Consider the following 27,284-nt stretch of genomic DNA (forward strand, 5'->3'; position numbering starts at 1 on the left):
AAATCATTGATGAGAGATCTTTAAAATCCCTTCTGGCTTTAAAATCTGATTCTTAACGGGCTGAACTCTGATATCCCATCTGGCGAAGTTTTATGAGTCTTTGATTCTAAGTTTCTCTTAATTGCTTTTCTGGCAAATATTTATCTCTAAGTTAGGCTCCTCTGCATTGACTAAAGGATCAAATAGTTTCCCCATTTTTATAACTTAAGTACACAGCACACCATATTTTAAAAGATAGAAATTTCACAGTGTATTTTATGTTATCTTTCAATAATACTGTGAGGATAGTGTGCCATATTTTACTAATGAAAATTTTGAGAACCATTGCAGTAAGGAAGTGCCAAGTTTGAAAATGCTACCCTTGCTTTTCAAACATACCCCTGACAAACAGATTAGTGCGAACTTTATAAAATCTCATAGAGCTTACTTTGTCTCTGACCTCACCAATAGTACCTGTCCCCTCATTTTTTGAGCAATTATTTATTGAGCACTTAATTGTGTTACTATAGGCTAGGGATGAAATAGACAAAAGTTCCTGTCTTCATTAAGTTTGTAAGCACTTTTTATTTTCCCTCCATCTGCAATCTTTATCTAGGGGTATCACAGCAAGTTTAGAAATATATATAAGCCTTAAACTGAAAAATATTAAGCTTTGCTCTAACAAATGGCTCCTTATTTAGTAAAGCTTTTATAATGTTAAATGTGATTGCATAACTTATATTTTGAAATTTGATTTCCTTAAATAGCAAAGCACCGATGTTCATATGGTTAGTGATAGTGATGGAGATGACTTTGAAGATGCTCCTGAATTTGGGGTGGATGATGGAGAGGTATTCGGCATGGCGTCAACTGCCCTGAGAAAATCTCCAATGAGTGAGTATTAATAGCTCTTTGGGTCCAGCATTATAATTCTCCCTTTTATTGCAAAAACTTATTAAGGGTAGTGAACTTAAAAGTTTCTTACTGACTTTCGGGTTTGGAAAGAGAAAATATAACAAATAGGCATTATTCATTAGAACTAGTGCCTCTTGAGTTTTAATTTTATTAAGCCTACTGATTTTCAGTGCTTTAGTAAAATTCATTAAAATGCAAGGAAATGTAACTTGTTTCACATGTGTAATTAGCTATGAATCTGTCCCTTTACTTTAAACCTAGAGTTTGAAAAACAAATAGCTGGACTTTCTGTGACTGCAATTGTTTCCCCACATGTTACTAGAGATATCAAAATTTTTACTATTTAAATATTTTAATGAATTAAGCATTAAGTTGTACTTTTTTAAATCTTGTAATTAAATTGACCAAATCTCCAAAAACAAAAACAATAGTAGTATTACTTTTCCATTCACTGGTACTCATCTTTGGAAGAAAAAATAAATAAATGTGCTATCTCCCTCACTTACACCTTACAAGATACATACTGTAGAATCATAAGTGGTTGCTCTATGCAAAATGATCCTTAAAATAAGTCCTTAAATGGCTCATTTACTCTGAAATTAGGGAATTCCTGGGGGCAGAAATAGGTATATTTGCATTAAATTGACGATTTTCTTGATTAATAGGTCTTTAAAATAAATTGAGATTCTTTTTATATAATTTAATCACAAGATGTCATTTCAAGAAAACATTGAAATTCTGAGTGATGCCTGGCACATGTTTTAATTGCCTATTAGCAAGATTGTGTCAGTTGTTTTTCCAAAATTTATGAGCTTGGGATTTTTTTAAGTTTCTTTCTCAAGATTTGATGAAATCTCCTAATGTATATCAAGTTAAAATGTCTCCCCAGATATATCACAGAAACTAAAACTTAATCTTATTTTCTCTTTATTGATTAAATATATTTCTTATATGTGGGATTAGATGTTATGTGGTTTGTTTTTTGTGTCTATTTGTTTTTTTTGTTTTTGTTTTTGTTTTTTCTTTTGTTTGTTTTTTAGTGCCAGAAAACGCAGAAAATGAAGGAGATGCCTTATTACAATTTACAGCAGAGTTTTCTTCAAGGTAGGGTTAGGATATTAACTATATAAAATTGATGGTTTTTTAATGACATTGTATTTTTCTGGAGCAGTTTTAATCATAAATTGATTATTTTTTTATTTCTCCTTAAAGTATTCAATGGTTCTGTTTGTCAACTTATTTAGTCCTGATAGTGAAACATGTAGTATTCACTATCAAATAACTAGTTAACCATTTATGCCACTTCATAGATGTAGTCATCTTATCTCTGTAGCTCTTTTTTCTTCTTATTTTTAAATTTCAGAGAGGAAGGGAGAGGGAGAGAGAGATAGGAACATCAATGATCAGAAAGAATCATTGATCCGCTGCATCCTGCACGTTCCCTACTGGGGATCTATCCAGCAACCCGAGCATGTGCCTGACTGGGAAATGAACCGTTACTTTCTGGTTCATGGGTCATTGCTCAACCACTGAGCCACACTGGCCAGGCTTTGTATCTTTCTTTATTGAAGCACAATTAATGGATCACTAATTTAACATTTTGACTATATTCCCAAAGGACTAGGTTACAAAATACTACTTTTTAGTGTATCCTAGGGCAAACAAAATATGCTTCAAAATAACATTACATAGAAAATTAATTTTATTTTTTTATTATTTATTTTTTAAAATATATTTTTATTGATTTCAGAGAGGGAGATAGAAACATCAGTGATGAGAATCATTGATCAGCTGCCTCCTGCACGCCCCCCACTGGGAATTGAGCCCACAATCCAGGCATGTGCCCTTGACCGGAATTGAACCCTGGACCCTTCAGTCCACAGGCTGACGCTCTATCCATTGAGCCAAACTGGCTAGGGCTAAAAAGATAATTTTAAATGAAAGTGAATTTTTAAATGTTTGTTTGGAGTCATTTAGCATTTCTTTTTTTAAGAGTCTAATATAGCATGTTTTATGTGCATTTGAGATTCTCCAAAAGTAGTTAAGTAGGGAGGATTTAAATATTAAACCATAAATTTTCATGTAAATGATATTTCTCTTTAGTTTTATTTTCTGATGTAATAGTATAATTTGAAAACTTTGCAGGATACCATTTTTCCCTTTCTGTTTGACTTCCAGAATAAATGAACTAAAATGCAAAGTTAAGGCCACAGTGGCTAGCGAAATCTTATGACAGTGGATAACCCAAAACTGCTTATTTATAAATGGCATGGTTTTGTGGCACTTATTAAATACATTTGCTAGATGTACTTAAAATTCTATTGTTCTAATATATCAGTATAGGCCAAGAAGAACTCTAAGAACTAATGAAGCTCATTCCCATGCCTTTAAAGAAATGTTTTAGAGTCTGCTTTGAGAGGTGCCGGGGGCAAGGGGGAGGATAATTGGGGGAGAAAAAATAAAAAAATAAATGTTTTAATGTTTGATCTGTACATAAGAGATATTAGCCTTGAATTAACTTAAGTCATTGTTTAGACTTGTGTAACTTTGAAGTTCATTTGAAATGTATTTTAATTAATAGGCGCACTTTTTCCTATAGATATGGAGACTGCCATCCTGTATTTTTTATTGGATCATTAGAAGCTGCTTTTCAAGAGGCCTTCTATGTGAAAGCCCGAGATGTAAGTGCAGTCTTACTTTTTCTGGTTAAAAAGTACATCCCATAGGTTTACCACCAAGCCTGGGGCAATGCTTAATGTTTTCTGTTTTTTTCAGGTTGAAGACTTGATTTTTTTTTTAAAATATATTTTATTGATTTTTTACAGAGAGGAAGGGAGAGAGATAGAGAGTTAGAAACATCGATGAGAGAGAAACATCGATCAGCTGCCTCCTGCACATCTCCTACTGGGGATGTGCCCGCAACCCAGGTACATGCCCTTGACCGGAATCGAACCTGGGACCTTTCAGTCTGCAGGCCGACGCTCTATCCACTGAGCCAAACTGGTTTCGGCTGAAGACTTGATTTTGATTCTGGTTCATCTACCAACATAATCATTACCAAAATGCCCATTTCAGAGGGGTAGTAGTGTGATAGGGTACTGCTGGCTCTTGCAGAAGGCCTTGATACAGGGTTGTTGTTGTTGTTTTTTAAATATATTTTATTGATTTTTTACAGAGAGAAAGAGAGAGGGATAGAGAGTTAGAAACATCGATGAGAGAGAAACATCGATTAGCTGCCTCCTGCACATCTCCCACTGGGGATGTGCCCACAACCAAGGTACATGCCCTTGACTGGAATCAAACCTGGGACCTTTCAGTCCGCAGGCTGATGCTCTATCCACTGAGCCAAACCAGTCAGGGCAAGGGTTGTTTTTTTGTAGGAAAATAAAAAAGAGTGGACATGCTTAGAAGGGACCAGGCTACTTGTTTGTATTCTTTTCAGTTATGTGATTGACAGGTTCTTGCTAAAGGATTTTTCCTTCAGTCTTTTCCCAAAATGATTATTCCATCTAGTGGTATATATCTAATAGCTGCAATATATTTTTCCCAAAAGTCACTTTAGACAACAGAAAGATTCTTCCTTAACCTCAGAAATGGGCTTTGTGATCTTGAAATCAAGTAGATTGACATTTATAACAAGAATCAAAGGGTACATTTGAAGCAAGAAGGTGCTATACCATCACTCTGTTGGCAGCAGTCAAGACATGGCAGAAATCAGTAATCTGGTTTCTGCCTATTTGTACAGCTTCAGCTTTTCCCATTCCCTGCCTTACACTTAGTAAATCTAGCAACAGTGTACCATTTGTATTTTACCATAATTTTACTCTTTTTTTCATGTTTCCCTACTGTCAGGAATGGCTTTCTCCTGCTTTTTACCTGATTGACTCTACACTTTCTCTGAGACTTAACCTTTCCTGACTTTTCCACTCCTCCCTCTGACATTGACCGCAGCCACTCCTTTAATACTTTGCAATAATACTCTCTGCTCTTATTGTTACACTTAACATGTTGCTTATAATTATTCTTTCTCTCTCTCCATATATATATATCTTCTTGAGGGTTTTTTTCTTTTTAGCTGTGACTGTGTAACCCTTACATTCTTATACATAGGAAATACTCTATATGTTTAATGAATGAAGGAAAAAAGAGAGGAAGGAATAGTGTGTAGATGGAGTAGAGGGTAAGTTATTGGAATTAAAGAGGGCACAGAATTTTGAGAATAGAGTTCAAGGATGCCTCTGAAATTTCTAGTTTCTAGTATATGTTAAACTCTGACCTAAAGAAAAATTGGTTATAAACAGATTTTAAAAATTGAATTGCAAGACATAAGAAATATAAACATCAGATGTTTTTTACCCTAAAAATGGTGGAATACTTCATTATACGGGCTGCTTTAAGCATCTATTTCTAACTCTTAAATCTATATTAAATTGATATTGTTTTTAAAGAATTTCGTTTTTTTAATACATGTTATAGTTTCTATAAATATAGGTTTATGGGAAATACTGACAAGCAAAAAGAAAATATTCTAACAGACTTATGGTTAACTTTATGATATATGTTTTTTCATAATTTTTATTATATATTTCAATGAGTATATTTGTCAATATATTGAGTCATGTTATAATTTTGTTAAAAGTTTTTTTTGCCTTTTAATATTATGATTATTTCTTAATTATATTTTAACTTTTTATAAAGGTGATTTTAATATAAAAAAAGTAAAGCAGAATAGTATAATAAACACCCAAAATTATCTATAGATTTAATAATTACTAAAATTTTGCCATATTTGCTTCTTCTATATGCAGGGCATTTAAAAGTTTTAATGGAGTTTTAAGGTTTAAAGCTTCAAAAGTTGAACTACTTACTTATAAAAGAGCAGCATTTGAAATTTAATTCTTTACATTTTTGTACTTATTTAAGGATTTTAGTGAATAATTTTTATAAGTTGTTGTTTCATTCTCTGAAAATTGCAAACATTGACTAGAACAGAAAATTAATTTAAAATTTATTGAAAAATTCACAAAACAAATATAAAACAACTATAAAGTTTCAAATGATTTTTTTTTAGTTTGCAGTAGTTAAATGATTGAAATAATTAAAACTTAAAACTGTTCAAAAACATTTTATATACCCTTATATATTCATTATTTTTTACTAAGCCATTTTAAAGTATATTACAGACATCATATTTTACCCCTAAAATCTTCTGCATGTATTTTTCAAATATAATGATATTTTTCTTCATCACCACAGTACCATGTAACAAAATTAACAGTAGTTCCCTAATATCATCTATCTTTTTAACTGGTTTATTTGGGGGGGGGGGGGGGAGGGGAGTTGGGCACCACAATCCACTCAAGAATCATGAATTATATTTGATTGTTAGATATCTTAAATCTCTTTTAAACAAGCACTGCCTCCACTTTTTTTTTTTTTCATGACATGTGCTTTGTGAAGAAATCATGCTAGATAACTTATACATTGTCCCAAATTCTGGATTTGTATGATTGTTTCCTTGTGGTATTATTTAACTTGTTCTTCTATCTCTGTATTTCCTGAAAAATGGATATTAGGTCTAAAAACTTTGTTTGATTCAGATTGAACTTTTTTTTGCAAGAATGCTTTGTAAGCAATGCTGAATACTTTTTTAACAGGATTTTTAATAGTTATAGAGTCATTGTATGACCATGTTATTATATTTAAAAAATTATTTATTGTTGGACATAAACATGTTTGAAAGAATATCTAACTATAGCTTTGAAATATATACTTTTTAATTCACTTTTTAATAAGGATGTATTTGTGATATATCTGTCTCTGCTTTCCAGCAAGATTACTAAGCAGTTGAAGTAACCAGAAGATGTCAGGGCTCTTTGTAACTTAAACTGTAGCTCCAAAAATAGGATAGACATCTTTTAAATCCCATTTTAAAAAGCTACTGTAAGATATACTATGAATACTTTAAACATTATAACTTTAAATGAAGATACTTATTTAAATATACAGTACTTATTAAAGAAGTTTTAATAAGCAACTTATACAATAAATTGGTATTTGGATTTATTTAGACTGATGATCCCCAGAGGAACATAAACTCATTAATTTCTGGGTATTTCTAATGAGCCAATTGATTGTTTTTTATTAGTACCTTGGTATTTCCAAAAGGTGAAAATCATTGGTTCATGTAATTAAATGTTTTGTGTCATATTAGATTTCTACCAAAATCAGCTGACCTCTTTGGACTCTTAAGCTGTCCGTATCTTTCTTCCCTTGTCCAGGGCTTTTTATTTTTCTTTTTCAAATTAAAGTTCAACAGTTTATGCATTGCTTACTATGTTACTCTAAAATTGAGTATTTTATCCACATGATAGATAAATTTTTCAAAATTAAATCTAAGCAGTTACATTTATTATGCTCATCAACCAAATTATACACATATTATATCAACATTAATATTGTAGTGATGAGGAAGTTCAGAAAAGCTAAATGACTGGCCCAAGACACATAAATAGTAAGTTGTAGAGACCCAAAAAGATCTCAGGTGTGGGAAATACTGGTTAATACTGTTCTACCAAACTTGTTTTCAGTGGTAACTGCTGTACTACAGAATTCAGTTATCATACTTTTTATCTCCTTTTCAGAGTTCACATTTGAGAATTAAAAACAAATCTTTTTTGCCATTATTTTTTAAACTTCTGAATGAATCATTAAAAAAAACAACAATTTGCTGATGTTCAAATATTTTAAGGCAAGTGTGACTGATACTGTGGCATTCTTACTAAATTTCTTTCATCTTAAATATCACATGCTTAATTTAAGCTGAGGGAGGCACATTAATTTTACCAGGGCAACAGATGAACTTCAAGCACCAGCATTCTTCACTTGAAGTGAGAAATTGAGTTCCCAGAGTAAATAAAAACAAGATTGAAGGTTTAAATCCTCTGCTAGGCTTTTTGAACTTATATACTCATTAAATGTTTATTGGAGTGGTGGGATTACAAAGGATTTAGGGCGCTTCATCAGCTCATATATAGCTAATCACTAAGTAAAACACTGCATTTGATAAAGTGTTTCTCACAATGCCACATTCCGTCCATCTTAGTGAAAACTGCTTCAAACTGATGTTATTTGAGAGCACTTCTTGGTGAGAGTGCTCATAGCGCTTTCTGCCTTTTTCATGAGGAATTTTCATGGGAGATAAATCAAAGCAGAGCTCCAACTTAGTAAAACAGGTATTCTAAGTTCTTGTGTTTAAGTTTATTGTGACAAAGTTTGACTTTTGACAATGGGTTGTTAAGTTTTATGACCCCCCCCCCTCCCTTTCTCTTAACTATTAGGATATTCTTTCAATTGATGGCCATAAATATTGATCACATGCCAAATGTGGTATAGAGGTTACCTGCCCTTAAGATGCTCACAGTCTAGTGGGAAGATAAGACAATATAAACAGATCTATATAGTATAACATGGTATAGAAGCAAAGAGGAGAGGTACTTCATCTACCCTAGAAATTCAGGGAGATTTCTTGAGCTACTTCTGATGACTAATACTTAGGCAGATACCAGAATTATTAAAAATAAATAAAAGAAAAACAGTCTATAGCAAATGCAAGAAAATTAAAATGAGAGAAATACAAACCAAAAATCAAGACGGGTAGTTGGATTGCAAGGTACGAGGCTGGGAAGATCAGCAAGGACCATGGCATGGGGGGGGGGGGGGCATTGTGATTCCCAGTATTACCTAGCATTTTAAAGATATTTGTTGTATGAGGCTTATATTTTATCTTCAGATAAGTGAGCAATGGTCATCTTCCTTAATTGAGGTTGTAGAAGAGTCACCATTGGCCACATTGTCCCTGGGAGTTCCTCAAAAGAAGGTTCTTTTCCTTTTTAAAGCCTTTCCACCTCTCATTCTGCTACCCCCAAATTCTCTTCACAACAAAAAGTATCCTAGAGAAAGTCAACAGCAATAAAAATCCCAGTGCTAGGATTTATCTCTCATGTGAAGGATTGTTCCTTTTCCAGCATTCCCTTGGGAGACTGCGCTTTGATATATCAATAATCCTGTTACATCTCCTTAGATCTTCACTTCAGACCAGTGCCGGTTCCAAATATTACACATAAATTAAGGAAACCAGTGCTCAATTTTGTATTTCCCCCTTATTGACTCTATGGCCCCAAATAAGCAATAAGCTGGTTTCTAATCTGGGAAGAAAAAAAAAAGGGGATGAAGATAATAATATCTATATGGTGTGATAGAAATTAAATGGGATGCTACCCATAAATGCTCCCAGCACTGTGGCTATGGTGCTGTTAAGCGGTTTTGGACAAATTTGAGGAATTTTTGTACAATGACAAAACAGATTTTCTCATGTAATTCATGAACTAGTTCTAAGAATAGTTCCAGAAAGGAATTTTGAGAATCCCTGTGAGCATTTGCAGTACTAAAATGAGTATTATGCATTAACTGTGCCTGTTACCAAGTTTTATTACCTTTTTAAAAAAAAAAATCAGACCATTTTAAAGTAGTTGCTATTCTACTTCCTCATGTTAAATCTAAATGTCATTACTGATCAGTGTTGTTTAAGAAAAATAAGTCCTACACAGCTATAGTTGATGAGTTTCCAGCGCTCTAGCACCCAGAAAAACTAGGCAAACAAACTTATTTGTACTTTCGGAAATATACACAGTCTGTTCATCTTACCTTTTGTTTTCTTTTCAATTTAAATTTCTTAAAGGTAAACAGTGTTCTTAGAGTAATTTTATATGATCGCTAGGACAGCATCCTACACATCTATGAGATAAGACCTAGATTCTAATAGAATTTTTAAAGTATATTTCATTATGCAAATAAAGTGTGTGTTGTAAAATAGTAATATGGGTACATTTAAAGTAGAAAATGAGTTACCACATAATCCCAATCTGAAAATAACCACTATTAAATCTTTTTACTTTGAAATGTGATTTTTTTTAAAAAAAAATCTGCAAGCATATATATAAACAAGAAGTTTATTTTATATAAATGCAACTGTATCAAATCTGCTGTTCTATAATTAGATGTGAACACTAAACAGTACATTGTTAGCACCATATTTAGGATTTGCCTCTAATTCTCCAGCTGAGTTATCATATTTACTGGCACACATTACACACACATTCTCCTATTTAGCAGGCCTGTGGTTAACTAGGGGTAGTTATTCCTCTCAGAAGAGAAGAGGATCAGAAAAATCCTGCCTGCTCTTTTATGTGGCTGCTTTTCTGGCCATTGTTACTGCTCCTATGTGTTCACCTGGAAAACCAATGAGATGAGATCTTTGGTCTGGCCGGAAACTGCCTGCATATTTTCTTGTCTCCATACTCTGTCTCCCAACGTCTCCAAAGAACCTGGCTGCCTCTCTACAGTTTGCCATAGGAGCCAATCACTTGAGCTTCTAATTTCCTGAGTCATAAGAACTTCAGTCACCTATTGTCCTTCCTCAAAGATATTTCATGATTTGAGTATTACAGTCTAAACAGTGAAAACTGATAAAGCTTTATATCCAGTGAACATTTGTCAGCTTATTTTGTGAAGAGAATTTGATTTTGCTTTAGGCTTTTTATTTGTTTTTTCTTAACCTATGACTTCCATGTGAGAGTTCTTCGTATGTGAGACTCAAATACATCTGCATCCTCAAGATTTCAGAGTGCTATCCTAACACCTGCTTTAGCAAGTGAGAGGGAAAGACACCATCTAGGCGTCTCCGCACCTTCAGTAGCTCCAGTCCATTGCTGCCCATTGGTCCCCAAACTCAGCTTTGGGAGCCAAAAAAGGCAAAGTGTCATGATTTTCCCCTCAAATCAGTCTGCACTCTGGGTCTTCTCTCTTCAAAAATTACTAACTTTGAATTCTGTGAACACATCAGGCCATTGACATCACCGGGCTTTCCCCAAACTTTTCTCTTTGGTTTTTCTCTTTTTTTTCCTCACAACAATCTAAATTTAAAATTCAGCTCAAGTCACAGAGAAGTTAGTAACTATAACCTGCTTTTAAAATTTAGCTCAAGTATAACCTTCATGAAGAAACAGGCAGTCTGAGTTCATGCTTAGCCTTGGGACTTCCTCTGTTACAGTACTTATATCACCACTCTCATCTAAATAAAGTGTTGGACTTTTCACCTCCAGAGCTATATGGCACCCAAAGCACAGAATAGTGAAGTCCCTTTCCCGAGGTCACACAGCTGGGAGGTGGCAAAGCAGGAATTTCATCCCAAACAGTATGGTTTCATGTTGCCCTGCCTTTATTTACTTTAGTCACCATTGCATGCTGGTCTAGACCTACAAACATCCATATACAGGAACAGGATTATGGAAGTAGGCAGTGTACTGGAATGATCCTAATTAGAGCCTAGATTTAAAACAATAAATAAAACAGCTACAGAGGACATGTTGAGGTACTTGGTGTTTTATAAAGGAATGTCTTCATTTCTTAGGAAGCAGAACTTAAAATATTTAGGGTTGAGATGTCATGATGTTCATGATATATGCAACTTTAAATTTTTCAGGAAGAAGCATAATAAGAATGATAGAGCAAATATAGCAAAATATTAATAATTAATCTAGGGAAAGGATAAATGGGTGTTTATTGTTATATCAGTATATCAGTTGTTTGTATCTACAGATCATCCCCAAACTTAAAACAAGCAAATAATAGTGATGATGATTCGGATTATTATGGTAATGATGATAGAAAAGAAGGGAAATGGAAGAGAAGAAGCAAGTCAGGCCCCAGTTTACACAAAGGAAAATATTTTTATTTTAAATTTATTTTCATTCTTAGACTGAAAAAACTGACCTAGCATTTCTAGAAATTATTTCTCATTTCAACTTTTAAATCATTGAACATTCAGGTTATGAATGTTCTGGTACTCAAAAGAAACTAGACAACATCCTTTTCAGTTCAGCAGCAAATATTTTCTGAGTGTCTGCTCTGTGCCTGGCTGATTTTGAGACATAGCCAGCTCATTTCTCCCAGCTCCAATATTCTTTGGTTCTGTGATGCTAAGTGCCTAAATACAATAGCTACTGTAGCTCAAGGACAGGCCATATTGGTTGTCCTCAGCGTGGCATTTCCTAAGCATCAACTTAGACCTTTGTTCCTCAATTTGAATGTGAAGATTGGTGAGGTCCTAATGGCAAGAGCACAGTTAAGCATCCCACACACTGTTGCCAGTATGAGAAATGAAGGAACTGCATTATCTTTAATACATTTTTATGGCTATTATTTCTCTTGGAATTGTGTTCAAATCCTTTATTTTGCATTGATAGTTCTGCACTCTTCATCCTAACAGCTACATTTTATTCAGTACCTACTATGGGGTCAAGCATTTTAAATAGGCATTATACCTACTTTATCCATAATCCTTACTACACCCATTTTGCCCCAAATTCACACAGCTAGTAAGTGGCAAAACTGGGTTTAGCACAGAGCTTTTTGTTACTTTAAAACTAGGAGACTTCCCTCTACACTGTGTTACCTAAACCTCAATCATAGAGGGAGTCTGAGGGTAGTGTAGCTGGGCAGCTCGCCTTTGTCATCTACCAGACTTACGCCCTCTCTGCCAAATTAGGAAGCACAAATAAAATATAGGTTTTTTTAATTCCCCAATTTTATCACTTATCATATGGTACTGTAATGAAATCTTCCTTCCCCCTATACCACCTTCTCTCCAACTGTTTGAGGGCAAGGGAACTTTGTTTTGTTCATCTTTATATTTTTAATACCTAATACATCGGTACTCCACAAATGTTAGTGAACTAATTATTAATGGGCCAAAGGAAAAATGTTATAGTAATGGAAAACAAAACATTTTCTTATGCTTTTTCTATGTGCCAGATGCCCTTTCTTCACAAAAGCAGTTTTCTGATATGCTCAGTTTTCACTGTTTTAGCCTGTGTTTAATTGAGCTCAAGAAAAAAAAATCTGAAATCTGAGTCGGGGGTTCATTTAACTGTGCCTATAATTTAATGAGATTTATGTAGCCCAAGTTTACTAGCATTTGCATATTAGTAAGAATCTTTATATTTTGCTTATTATTACTATCATAACAGAAGAAAAATTTTGTTGAAAGCTTATTATGTTAGAAAAGATTATTTTAAAACTATTCCATCTCCCTTTCAGAAAGCTACAATAGGAGTACCTCCAGCCTGAAGATCCTCTTCGGATACTCTTTTTATTGTGTCCTTTTTCTCACAGTTTAGAGCTTAAAGTGAGATTTTTTTTTTTAAGTGTGTTTTCCTGGCATCTCATGTTTAACAGTGTCAGGGTTTGTGTCCCTGGACGAAAACTGTTTCTCCAGAGCCTTTTTTCTCTCAGCTTCCAGTGAAAAGAGGGGCGAGGCGAGCCAGTAGCTTACCACAAAGCAATGCCACCACAAAGGAAAGATTAAGGGTTTAGAGAGAGGTCAATGTGGGTTTTTCTCTAACTAAACACTTTCCTAAAGTTTCCTTGTGGAAAAATAATGAAGTCATCTCAGAGTTTTTAAAGAATTTTTATTTCTTTTTCACCGTCTGCATTCGCTTGTCTTCTCAGCATGGATGTTTAATCTTCCAAGGCTTTGTGAATTGGCCCAAATGAATAAGTGGTGATCTGTCTCTCTAGGAGCTAGAGGCTTATTCTAAGGGCCTAATCACTGAGTAAACACATCTTTGCCCTCCCTCTCACAACTGCGATATAATAGTCGAGATTCTAGCACAGTAACCTGGATATTGCAGGGACCAATGCTTTGAAATGCAGAATGGTTGATCCTCCAAAACAGACAGTGCCTGATCTTTGCCTGCCTCTTTCTTCTTTTGTAAATTAAATATTGCCAAAGAGATGCTGTTTTATTGCTTGATATTGTGCATTAGTGCCCTGGATTTCCAAGTTTAGTTTCAGTCAGCACTGTCGGTTGCACTTATAGGGAACTCTGCATGTTGGGTTTCTTGGTAGCCTCTTCGGCACATGTGTGTTTTGATTTGGAAGAGCATTTAAATTAAATCAGTGAGATAGCAATATAAATCGCTAATCTCTTTCCCAAAGTTTAAATGTTCTATTGCAGTGTTCTTGAGAGAAATAGGCATTTCAATGATTTAAGTATTGCCATTGTTTGGTTAGAAATATGCTGATTTAAAAGTGGACTGCTCTTGTTCCCACTGTCTCATTAAATATAGTTGCTGAGAAACGATTGAGCAGAATTAGAGGTTGACATCCCTCTGTCTATTCAGCTGGAGAGCTCCTAAGAAAAGGAACTCAGTTTGTTAGCGCTGCCAGGTTCAGTTCCTTTCCCTAAAGCAGCAGATTTCTAGATTCATTTACTAAAAGTGATTAGGCATTGCTGCTGCCATTTGGTGTCTTTTTTTTTCTTCTTTTTTTTTGCCAGGAGGGGCTGTTTGAAATCGACATTCAGGTTTCTTTCATCAAACATGCTGAGACCTATGCTAGCTTAGGGATGCAGAGAAGACTGAAAGACCCAGTCCTTACACTGGAGAGACTTTGGGGGTGGGGGATAGGGGTGGGGATATACTGGTAGACAATTCGAATACTAATGGGAAGAGATAGCGGTCCAGAAGAGGAAGCTCTTAACTCTGCCTAAGGGAATCAGGGGAGGTTTCACAGAGGAATCTGCTTTGAGCCTTAAAAGATGAGTAGGAATTGATCAGATAAGGATCTCTTCAACAATGTATCTGATTACAAACTTAGTAGAAGCCTCTACGGTTTTCTGCAGACTCAACATAGATGAACCCGGAGTCTTTTTTATTCATCATTTTATCACCACTGCTCCCTGCTGTGCCTAACACAAAGTATTTCATCAAATGCTTGTTGAATGAATGAATAAATGACTTGAAACATGGAAGCATCTATTGTTGGAGTAGCTGAGCTACTTATCTTAGGAATCCTGCTCTTATTCTCATCACATGCTGTCTGTGAGGCTCCAGAAACACTGCTGTATGAGCAGTGGCCAGTCTGCCATCTTCATATTGTATAAGCACTTTAAGCCTTACCTATAATGTTGGCAATTTCCCTGCTATTATCAAAGAAAGAACAGTAGGCTTAGAGTCAGTCAATCCGGGTTTTATTCTCAGATGTACTGCTTACTTAACTGGTTATGGAATTTAGGACAAGTCAGCTTTTAAATTTCCTCATATACTAATAAAGTTAACACTATTTTACAGGTTTATTCTGGAGACTAAAATAGATAATGGGTATGTAACTGCCTCCTCTTCATAGTAGATGCTTTTGGAATCTTAATCTACCTTCATCTATTATAAAGTTTAACTTTGAAAAAGATATTTTAATGATTTTTTATTATAATTTGGTTTATTTATCAGGATAATTCCATCAGATAAGTTGATCAGACTTCATTAACTTTCATCAACATGAGCCTTATATTTTTCTATAAATGTTCTTTGATTTAGTATCTCACACAAGTTTTTCTTTATTATCATCACATCTTTATTTAATATGAAGGGAAAGCCTGAGCTTCCTTGAAATTTTCCTTTGCTAGAATTTCAAATGTTTGTACATTGTCTTTACCATAAAATTTTCTTTCCATTTCCTAGTAATTGACTGTTCTTTAAAGTCAACTCTTTTATAAGATAGCACCAAGAAGTCAGTTAATGACAATTTAGGCTCTTTAATTGTCGTTGTTGTTGTTAAAGCTGTTAGGTTGCAATTTATGTTGCTCAGTTTTAATTTTTAGTTTCTATGATCTTACTGAATGTTCAACTACGATAGAACACTTTTAAGAGACCAAATGTCATTTCTTGAAAGCAAGTTTTAACAGGTAGAAGGGAAAGAATAATATTCCATATAAGAAACTACATTATTGGGCATTTTCTGAAATATAAACCAGAAAGAATTTATGTGAAGTGAACATTTTTCTATCCTTTCAAGTGGCAATTAGAAGTTACCTGCTCTTGAATTAGAACTTTAATATGGGGACACATTAAGGGCCATAAAATTACCTGTAGAATTAAAACAAAACTTCATTTTAGACTTTTTCCTTTTAAGTAGAAGAGACTACTCAGTGTTTAGATTAAAAACATTAAAAATATATAAAGAGAATTTAACAGTCACTCTTAATCAGTATTTTTTTCTTTGTATAGTTGTAGAGTTCAAAAGAAAATGCAATTCTTTTGCAATTTCTGCTTGAGATAGGCTTGCAAACATTAACAGGAGTCTATGATAGCAGTCTGTAAAATGGAATATAATCATCCCAGCCTCTTTAGAGTATAAGGAAGCAAATCTCTTCATATCAGTAAATGCTTTAGGAACTCCCAAGTATTGGGTACTCTTTTAGGGAGTAGCATTTAATTTTTGTCTTTGCTGCTTATATTGACTAAATCTGATGCCCTTCTAAAATTTAAGAAATCTTACATTAGTAAATATTTTAACTCATCAGTTTTTTCTTCTCTTTTCAGAGAAAGCTTCTTGCTATCTACCTCCACCATGATGAAAGTGTATTAACCAACGTGTTCTGCTCACAAATGCTATGTGCTGAGTCTATTGTCTCTTATCTGAGTCAAAATTTTATAACCTGGGCTTGGGATCTGACAAAGGACGCCAATAGAGCAAGGTAATATTGTTCACAACTTATAGCTGGGCTATTCTTTTTTTTAAGGCCATCACTGTATTTGGTTTTTATCATCATAAACATTTTCATCCTGAGCATTAAATTCTCTATATTTAATTAGATATTAGCCATTTGTTGTAGCTAATATATGCAATTACTCACAATTATGAATTCCTTAACTTTTAAAGATTTCTTAAATTCAAAAATAACTACAAAACTAAAACACATTGTTCTCATCTTTTTTGCAATCAAAGAGATATTGTACATTTCTGTTTATTATATGTTCTAATATTGTAATATGTTGTTGAACATTTAGAGAAAAATCTGTTTTTAAATAATGTTTAGAAAAGGCAAGGCAAGTCTAACATATAATCCTAGTAGCAAGTTTATTTTTTTAATAATTCCAGTGAAGAAGACAAGACATTCTGGATCAGTCCAGTGGAATTGGTAATAGCTTAACTTGAGCATATGCTAATTGATGTAATCGCTTTATTGCACGTATTCTTTTGCACACATCCATAATCTCAATAGGAAAAAAAATCCCTTTTCTAGTTGCCAGGGTAAATTTACTTAGTTTGTTAATCATGACTGTAAGTGATAAATAATTCTTCATATTTTGCCTATTTGCATTTCCCATCTGAAATATATTTCATTGTGTTTAATTACACATGTGGCCACAGCATCCGTGATGTTACTTTGGGTGTGTTAACACAATCATAATCACAGGCTGTTGGTTTATGAACAAGGAGATTAGATTAATTCATTTTAAGGCAAGTCTATTGTAGCTACCTATTTTAAGTGATTATAGCACAATTAGAAATTAACTCATCTGATTTGTCTATATTATTTTGCGGCATACTGAATTTTTGCTCATCATTCAGACTTTGTTTTATGTAAGCTGAATCTGAAAAGAAAAATGATCTTCCTTTAAATGTGAAGCAAAAGAATGTAGAAGCAATTCCTTCATCTAATACTTCATTTCTTTAAGCAAATGGTTAGGAAATTTCTTAGGATGACTTCGTTCTGCCTTGGAAATCTCCCATGTTATACATAAATAAAGAACCTTTAGTACCTGTATTTGTTTAAATTAAATCAGACTATTATGCACACTCAGTTAAAGGTGATGAAAAGCAGTGCCAAAAACAGATAAAAATGCAGCATCGAAGGTCTTTCATGAGGCAAAATACATAGACTGGAGACTTGGCTAAATCTTTTACTATTCACTGGCAGTAAGGAATCTCCTCCTTTCCTTTTATCCACAACTTGATGGAGAAGGAAACACTATTTCTAAACCATCTGTAGTGGCTAAGTTCAGCGGGCTACCTGCTGTTATTTTGTTCTATCCTCCATTTAATTCCTTAGTTCCTTTTATTTTACAATGACAAAAAATTGCAGTGTAGTTTCTTTTGAAAAACAGTGTTTGAGGGGGTTTTTTTATGACTGGCAATCAACAGCCATGTAATTGCTTTGTTATGTTTTACTAAAGAAGTCTGTTAAGTAGTACAACTTTGATACACTAGTAATAAGAGTTTGCAGGTTACAGAGACACCTGTGGTGACCAAAGCGACAGAAGCTGCTTAGTAGAAAGAGCCAGTACAGCTGTGTCCTATTAACTCCTTATGACACTTTTTTAAAACACAAAATAAAAGCCTTGTTTAAGGCTTTAGAGCTATTTCTCAATGAATTGAGGATGGGCTATGAAGTATGATAGGATATTTCAATCTATATTTTTTTAAATGTGGCATCTTGTTAGTAAGTTTCTGTCATCAAAATAAAAAGAAATGATATTAAAGACTGAAAATAGAAATATCTAGGAATTCAATTTAATAAAGAATGTAACGATTTCTGGAATTTAAAATACTTGGCATCCTTATTTAAAATCAAATTCCATCTGTATTACAAATTTAAAACTATTTTAACTTAAGTTATTACACTTCTCTCTAAAAAGTAATACATTTATGTAGCTACTTTTCATGTGCAGTCCTCATTATTACTGTTAAGGCAAATAGGAAAATATACATTTTACAAACAAGATGAAAATTCAATGGACTGACATATTCCTAAAAGAGAATAAAAGTGGATTTCCTTTTGACATATGAAACTGTAAGAGAATTAGTTATTTAGGCTGATATTAGTACCCCCAAAAAGGGTTTACTTTAGCTGCAAGTTTCTTACCACCTATCATAGATTCATCTAAATAAAATTGTCTAATTGAGTTTTGTCTCTGTGGTCTCTCTTGTATTTTATCACCACATTTATCCAAAGGTGTTTGTCATGAAAATTAATTGCACCATCCATTTGATGCTATTGCCATTGAGTAACAAAACTTCAAACTTTTAAATCAGTAGAAGACTGCTGCATTAATAATTAGTGGGCTACATATGGAAAGTTGTTATGCCATCATTTGTCTATTACTAGGGAGTTAAAATGGGACAGATTTACATGTGGAAATATAGAGGAGATTTCCAGGCATCAGAAATAAGATTGTTGCTGTAGGTGCCCTTTTACCTGGGGATGGGGGTGGGGGGTTGCTTGTTTGTTTATTTTATGACAAAATGTAAAAGTTTAGAAATGAATTTATGGTGGATGGCTTGTCTGGTCCCATACCTGGCTATTGTAGTTGAGGCTAGTCATAAATTTAGAAAAACCTGAACCTGTAAGCTATTTAGTCTGGATGCTTCCTTAGTGGTTTTCTGGAACTATCCCTAATAGCCAGGGGAAATTGATGTCCAAGATGGGTAGAGACTTGCCAAGCAAATTTACATTTGCTTATGAAATACTCTGATTAAGCCTACAGAAGCATTAATCCTTAATTTACTGTGAATCTCTCATGTCTGTAGAATATAAGTGAAGGATATGGAACTAAGTGAATGCTTTGGTAGAGTTACTAGAATGTCAATTGCTATTATGTTAAATTTCCTCATTTCCCTAATAAACTAGAGTAAAAAATAAACAGATTTCTATAGAATGTCACTGTCTTACATCCCTGTGATGTTGATGATTTTGAATTTCTCACCTCCAAAATAATTCTAATAACTTTCTTTATAAGTTGAATACTCAAGTTAACCAACCTATCTATATAATAAAAACCTATGCGACCGTTAAGGCAGAACGACTGGTCACGATGATGCGCAATGACCACCAGAGGTCAGACACTCAATGCAGGAGCTGCCCCTGGTGGTCAGTGTGCTCAGCCAGAAGCCAGGCTCACGGCTGGCAAGTGCAGGGGCAGTGGCGGGAGCCTCTCCTGCCTCCGTGGCAGTGCTAAGGAGCAGTGAGCAGGCGGGCGGTAAGAAGTGAGGAGTCCCTGCGGGAAGTGGACCTAAGCCAGCAGGTGGACATCCTCCGAGGGAACCCGGACTACAAGAGGGTGCAGGCCAGGCTGAGGGACCCTGCCCAGTGCACGAATTTTGTGCACCGGGCCTCTAGTATCTGTATAAAGTAGATTAGAATAATTCCTAGATTGATCTTAGAATATTCCACATATGAACTGAGACATCAGACTTTAGCTGTAATGATTATTACAGTGTACATGCTCACTAAATAATCATGTAGAACAGTAGTCGTCAACCTTTCGGACCTCATGGACCTCCAGTGGTCCGTGGACCACCAGTTGACAACCACTGGTATAGAAGGCTTATTCATTTTATTTGTTTCATTAAAAAAGGAACTATACAAACTTTTAGGGGAAAGAAACTCAGTAAGCATTTGGCAAATTAATGTATTGTATCCAATTCCACCTGAGACTATTGCTTATAATTTCAGTATTGTATATTGAAGTGGAGGTTTCTTTCTTAGAAAACTCTAAACAGCCTTGTTGGCTGCCATGTCTATTTAGATTTCAGGGCCACTGTTTCTTAAAACAGTAGGCAGAAAGCCCTGTCAGTCTTGAGAGGTGCTAGAAGATATAATTTTCTAAATATCCATTTAAACAATAACACTAATAGAAACAGTGAGCTATACCTATAAATGAAAGATATAAAAGAGCTAAAAACAGATAGTAAATAAGGAGATCCTGCAAATCACTTCTGGAAGTGGCTAAAATATATTTCAAGAAAGTTATATTTCCTTTATGTTTATTCATTGGATAAACACTTAGTGTAATAAGAACCAGGGGTGGTGCTATTCAGTGAGGACAAAAAGTTGAAAAAGATATAATGCTAACGTTCAAATACTCGTAGTCTGGTAGGCAAGACAGACCTAGAGCTAATATGTAATATGAAGTATGTACAAGGGGCTTTGAGAGAATAAACGAACTTCCTAGTGAGTTATTCTATCTGAGGGGGCCAGGACCTGGAAGAGAAGACACACAGAAAGATGAAATTAGAATTTTACTTTTTCTGTTCAGAGATTTTTATATTAACAGCATTCCTAGTTTATTGGGTTGCAGATATTTGTTATTCTTACAAAAGGATATTGGTATTTTAAACTTCATCATTAGGTGTCTGAAATGAAGAGTCAGTGGTTTACAGACATGATTGAAAGAGAGGAAAAAATAGAAGAATATGGCCAGCTAATATAGTCCTATTATGGTCTGAACCAGATTGAGGATTAGGGTCACCCAACCAGGATGGACAGATCTCAAGAAGTTGTTTTCTTAATAAGTGATCCAGTTGTGGCATATGCTTACAGACAAGTAATGGAGCAGAGATCAGATACTCTTTTGGATTCTAACATGTAGACACCATCATAGATTTAACTAATACAATAAAAGTAATTTTAGCACACTATATTCATAGTAAATAAGTTCTTGGACTATAAAATAATAATTTCTTAAAATTCAGACTGATACTACCTCTAGGAAACTTCATCTCTCTCCATCCTTCTCTTGCCTCATTTCAGATTAAAATGTACATTCTATATGTTCCCATATATCCCTATACTAATTGTATCGATGGTACTCATTACATTATGTGATTGTTCACTAGCTCCCTGCCAGGTTGTCAGCTCCCCAAGGGAGCTATGTCTGTAATATCAATGTGTTACACAGTACCTTTTTAAAAGTAAGTGTTGCCCTAATTGGTTTGGCTCAGTGGATAGAGCATTGGCCTGCGGACTGAAAGGTCCCAGGTTCGATTCCAGTCAAGGGCATGTACCTTGGTTGCGGGCACATCCCCAGTAGGGGGTGTGCAGGAGGCAGCTCATCGATGTTTCTCTCTTATCGATGTTTCTAACTCTCTATCCCTCTCCTTTCCTCTCTGTAAAAAATCAATAAAATATATTAAAAAAATAAAAAAAAAGTAAGTGTTATAGTGATTAAAAAACACATACATAATCTCTAAGAGGCTTATTGAAAAATAAGAGGCCAGCTTGGGTAGTGGAAAGAGCTTTAGAAATGCTGCTGTATTCCTCTAATTGTGTGATTTCCCCCCAGAGTCCTTAATAGGACTAATAAAGCAAAAACTTATTCTCCTTGCAGAATGAACTAAAATGTGCACACTGAGTACCATGTCTTCTGCTGGCCCTGTAGCACCTAAGAATATTGCTCATGTGTTCTCAGTACCATGGGCCATCTAGAAAGAAGCTTGATATCCACCCTGGATGAGTTCATCTAGTAGTGCCAGAGTTTCTTCCACAGATCCACCAAGTCTTTGTGATACCCCTGAAGCAACTGTACTCTTAGATTGGATCATTCTGGATAGTACTCTGAGCCTTCTGCAATGGTGGTGACATTGGTTACGTAACCATGTCCATAGGACCAGAATGCTAGGCTGGCTATATGGTGAGATATGCCCAGCAGCCAGGAAAGTTCCATTTGGGCACCCTCAGATTTAAATATAAATAGCACTGTATATAAAACACGAGCACAATAAAAAGCATTAATTTTCTTTTCTGTATTACACACTTGTTGGGTACCTGGGAACATTGGCACATGAGTGCCGTCAGTGTTAAGCTATAGGTTCTCTGCTGAAGTTGCTTCGTCAGAAAAAGTCACATGATACTGTGGCACAGTAAACCTCCAGTAATAAGTGAGTTAATAGGTATCTCTTGTTCTGACAAGGAGGTCCCACAAGACAAATGTCTCCATTAGTGCATCCAGTATAGGTACTTGTGTAGATTATATAATTCTAAAAAACTTTGAATTGACTAGGATAGTGACAACTGGGTAAGCAACCAGCTATGAATGCTGAGGAATGAGCTGCTTATATGTGAAGAAGTTCTTGATGTGAAAATGTTTTGCACATCAGTGTACACGCTACATAGTGTTAAATCAGGCATTGCACACCATTTCTAAGCAATGTTCAGAGTAGCTGCAAACTGTTCCTGAGGAATTGCTGACAATGCTGAGTTACGCAGTTTGCTTGTAACATGTGTATAGCATTGTATTAAGTTTTGCATACACAGTACCAATGTTCACAGACAGATTTCTATAGCCTGTCAGTATTAGCTTTTGAACTTAATGCCTTTGGGTGCAGTATTTCAGGTAACTTTAAACTTCTGCTGCTGTGCTGACAGGCACTTGTTAGCCTTAATATTCAATGATTGTTTTCTGCATTACTTAATCTCTGGCAAGAGTTAATTGACTTAAAGTTCTTATTATTAGCAGCTATCTTCACCTGCACTTACCATCTCAGTAATTAGCCATGTTCACAGTGGCGTACCCTTAATTCCAAACTAGTCAATGGTTCATGCCTGGCTGAAGCCTAGCCTACACTCCCATTTGATCTAAAAAACAAAGCCCGGGTGTGGGTCTGCATGGGAGACACAAGGTGTGTTAATTTACAACTGCTACCCTAGGAGCAGATATGGGTTCTACAGCAGTAGCTGAGAAAACAGATAAACATAATGTGGTCAGGGAACTAAGACTTCCACGGGGCCTTCAGTGCCAGGCTTCGATATGATTTTCCCCAAACTTCTTTATTCTCTTTGCGCTCCATTTTCCATCCAATATTTTTAAAGGAAATGTATTGCCATCCTAAACATCCCAGGTCAAGGGCTTAATTAATGCTTTAAAGTAAAAATTCCAAAACACCAGGAGAGTTTGTCATTTTCTCCCTGGTTTGTTTTGTGAAGAGGGAGGAGAGAAGGTGAAGAGGAACCCCTCCTGTTCCATGATTACATCCTACCCACTCATTTTCTCCTTTTCTCCTCTGCTTTTGATTTTTAGTGGCAGTCTTAGCAGAATGTCAAGATCAATTTGCAGCATGGTTTAACTCAAGGTTTGCATTCTGCCAGCAGCAATTGTCCCTGCAAACAATGCTGTGTGTTCGTGTAACTTCAGAAGCTTTCAGAAGGATCATGACAAGGGCAGCATCTAATGACTTTATTAGTGTAGGATTTCAAATGGGCTCCGTAATTGTTCATATCTCTTTGTCAGCATGTCATAATTACTGCTCAGCATTGTCCAAGGGTACACTTATGAATAGTTTCCTAATAGTACTGAAAGGAAGGAAAAGAGGGAAATGATAAAAGGTGATGGCCTCATGATTGAGAACAAGTCAGTCTGTATACAGATGATGGCTAAACTGTTTATGATACATTCTTTACTCTTTTTAAAATAGAAGATCGTCCTTTTAAAAATGTTCTTTGAAGTAACTTTAAATGACCAGTTTATAAGCCTTTTTTATTCTGATTTAGATACTTCCCACACTTCTCCATAGTAATACACCCATAACTGTCCGATGGTATATGCATTGTGTTAGAATCAATCATTTGTGTAAAAGTATATATATTTTCTCAATATTAATTACTGCTATTCAGGAAATATGCATTTAACTGAGATACAATAGTTGATGTGTTTTCAGTGAAAACTATTGTTAGAAAAGAATAGTACAAAGGTGATACTGTTGACAAGATAGTCAAAAGAACAGCATTGTAAATTTTTATAAAATCTTATTTTTATCATGAACTATATCTTTCTTAGTACTTCATTGATATCAGTTAGTAATGATCTAGTCAGAGTGACCTTAATGGGGTGTAGCTAAGGAATCATTTTCTTCCACTTTCACCAATAATGGCCGCTTCTTTACCCTTAGAACTGTATTTCAAGCTCATGCCACTTGTGACAGAAGTTTCTCTGAGAATATCGTTAGCTAAAAGCAAGACTCATTGTTGCTTTTTTAAAAACCTAACACATAATAACAACTGAGCCATTAATTAAGCACCTACTGTGTGCCAGACACTATATGTATGAGCTCATTCAACCCTCACTCTATATATTACCTCATTTAACCATAATTCTGAAAAGTAAGTTGCAAAGGTACAGTTTCACATATGAAGAAACTATTTTTGGCTCAGAGAGGTTCTGTAACTTACCCAAGGTCATGCAACGGCTGTACCAGATATAAACCCCAATCTACCTATGCTTTTCGGCTACATAATGCTTTATTTCCCATGACCTTGCCAGGCTGAAAAACTGTGTGCAAAGCCCTGTGGGGGGTATAAGGCATGTGCTTTTTACTCAGGTAACAAATAAACCTGGGATTCACCCAATGTTTGAATTAGGGATTAGAGTCATTCTTAGTTAGTGTCCAATTTGTATCCATGCAGACATTTTCCCTATGCAGGCAGGCATACCTTGTTTTATTTCTCTTCACTTTATTACATGGCACAGATGTGCTTTCTTACAAACTGAAGGCCAGGCCCTTCACCAACAAAAAGATTACAACTTGCTTTATTGCAATATTCACTTTATTGCAGTGGTCTGGAATCAAGCCGGCAATATCTCTGATGTTACTACTATCTCTAACTGAATACTGCTAGGGAGAGCAAAATTGAAAGCTTCAAAATATAGTATGTCTTTGATCTGCTGTAAAAGCTAAAAAAAAGGTTTTTGCTAAAGTTCTTCTTCCTAGAGAGAGCTTCTGCAACCTTTTCCCTTTGGTTCTAGTTTTGGCCTTGGAATTACCTGGAATAAGCCTAACTTCTCTTCTGCATTATCAGTTTAACCATAGCTATCAAGTTTGCCCTAATTTTCTTGCCTTTTCTTACCAAGTATGTTTATTCTTTCTGTTGTTCCCCACATGGTAGGTGTTCTAGGCTCAGTCCATTCTAAAGGTGCCCACAATCTAGCATAGTGCTCCAGAGGATGCTCTTCAGGTGCTGTGCTCACTTCTATTCTGTAATTTTATTATTGGCTCCTCTTGAACTGGGGGTCAGGTAAAACCCCCTACCAGTTTTTCAGGTTTGGGGATGCCCAGAATAAGCTGGGTCTGAGTTGTTATTAAATTAGATCTCTGCCTTTTTCTACTAATATGATTAACACTGGAGGCCCAGTGCATGAATTCGTGCACGGGTGGGGTCCCGGCCGGCTGAGGGGAGGGGCTGCGGGTGGTTGGCAGGCTGGCCCCATCCCTGATGGGGGGGGGGAGGGTGATCAGGGGCAGGGTTGGCCAGGGGAGGGGCCAGCAGGCCCCAACCCCTGGTCAAACTTCTGGTTGAACTCCCAGTCGAACTCCCAGTTGAGGGGATAATTTGCATATTAGCCTTTTATTATATAGGATGATCTTTTGAAATTCAGATTCTATGAACTCTCCCAAGTTTTATCACTCATAAATTATACCTTAATTCCTTATCTCATCATTCTTTTTTTTTTAAACATATTTTATTGATTCTTTACGGAGAGGAAGGGAGAGGGATACAGAGTTAGAAACATCAATGAGAGAGAAACATCGACCAGCTGCCTCCTGCACACCTCCTACTGGGGACGTGCCCGCAACCAAGGTACATGCCCTTGACCTGAATTGAACCTAGGACCTTTCAGTCTGCAGGCTGACGCTCTATATCCACTGAGCCAAACCGGTTTGGCTTCTCATCATTCTTGATAATCCTCTTCGTTCCTAAATATGTCCAACTCCAGAAAACTTTTATTTTTCTCTTTATTTACCACACTTAAATGTGATTTTCAACAGAAAATAAATCACCTTATATATTTTGATTTCAAACATCTGTCTCTGACCAACACTTCCTATAGTACATACTTACTCACGTATCCGCAGTGCTAGAGTTTTTTATCTCATAATGCCATATAATCTATTGACCCCCACCACTTGACTTCATTCATGTCTCCAGTCTTCATTTCTCATCCTATTTAGATTTCAAGGTTCACCATTATCACTTCCTTGTATACTTTAAATTTCCTCATTGCTGTCTCCCTCCATTATACTCATTTTGTTGAACCAAATTATTCAGCTTCTCTATGCCTATGCACTTGCAGTTAAACTTAGTGGAGAAAATTGCACTGACTGATTTTTTTTTTTTAATAAACACAAACTTTAAACGAATACACAATAATGCTGAGCAAGCCTACATGTGATTTTCTAGCTAATTCTTTTTCCCTAGACGAGAGGTTTTATTTCATATCACCTCTCATTCATGAAAGAAATATCTCATGTCCCCCTCTATTCCCCTTCCCAGCTGCCCTCACTAGTTGATTGAGAAAATGGACGTCATCAGACAAAAATGACCTTAATATTCTGTTCTTCAGGTCTCCATTTAAATGTCTCCTCTTCAAAAAGGCCTGATGAACCTTTCTAGAGGAAGCTTCTCCACCATTATTCTCTTTCATAGTACTCGCCTAGAACTTTTCATAATAAACTATTACTTTTGCTTATTTAAAAACATTTTTTTGTAATTCTTCCACTGGGATATAAGTTCATAACAGCAAGAATTACATTGGTCTTTTCCACTTTTATTTCTTTCTACAATCTCAATAATTATTTGTGAATGCATGAGAGCATAATGGTTAAAAGTATGAATGATTTTTGGATTTAGTCAGACGAGGATTGGAATTCTAGCCATGCCACTAGTGGTAGGCCACCATAGTGACATTGGGCAAGTTGCCTAAGCCTTCTAAGTT

General features: G+C 35.3%; 1 protein-coding gene across 1 annotated transcript in view; it reads left to right on the forward strand.

Annotated features, from left to right (window-relative positions):
* FAF1 (Fas associated factor 1) overlaps window positions 1-27,284 on the forward strand; it is a 387,465-nt gene that overhangs the window by 257,765 nt on the left and 102,416 nt on the right. The window contains exons 10-13 of the mRNA XM_081087160.1: window positions 747-873; window positions 1,935-1,998; window positions 3,494-3,575; window positions 16,335-16,489. Of these exons, the coding sequence (XP_080943286.1) occupies window positions 747-873; window positions 1,935-1,998; window positions 3,494-3,575; window positions 16,335-16,489 (428 nt within the window). The remainder of the gene's footprint in view (window positions 1-746; window positions 874-1,934; window positions 1,999-3,493; window positions 3,576-16,334; window positions 16,490-27,284) is intronic.

The sequence above is a fragment of the Myotis nattereri genome, assembly GCF_964212035.1.
Source record: "Myotis nattereri genome assembly, chromosome: 3".
Lineage (NCBI taxonomy): Eukaryota > Metazoa > Chordata > Mammalia > Chiroptera > Vespertilionidae > Myotis > Myotis nattereri.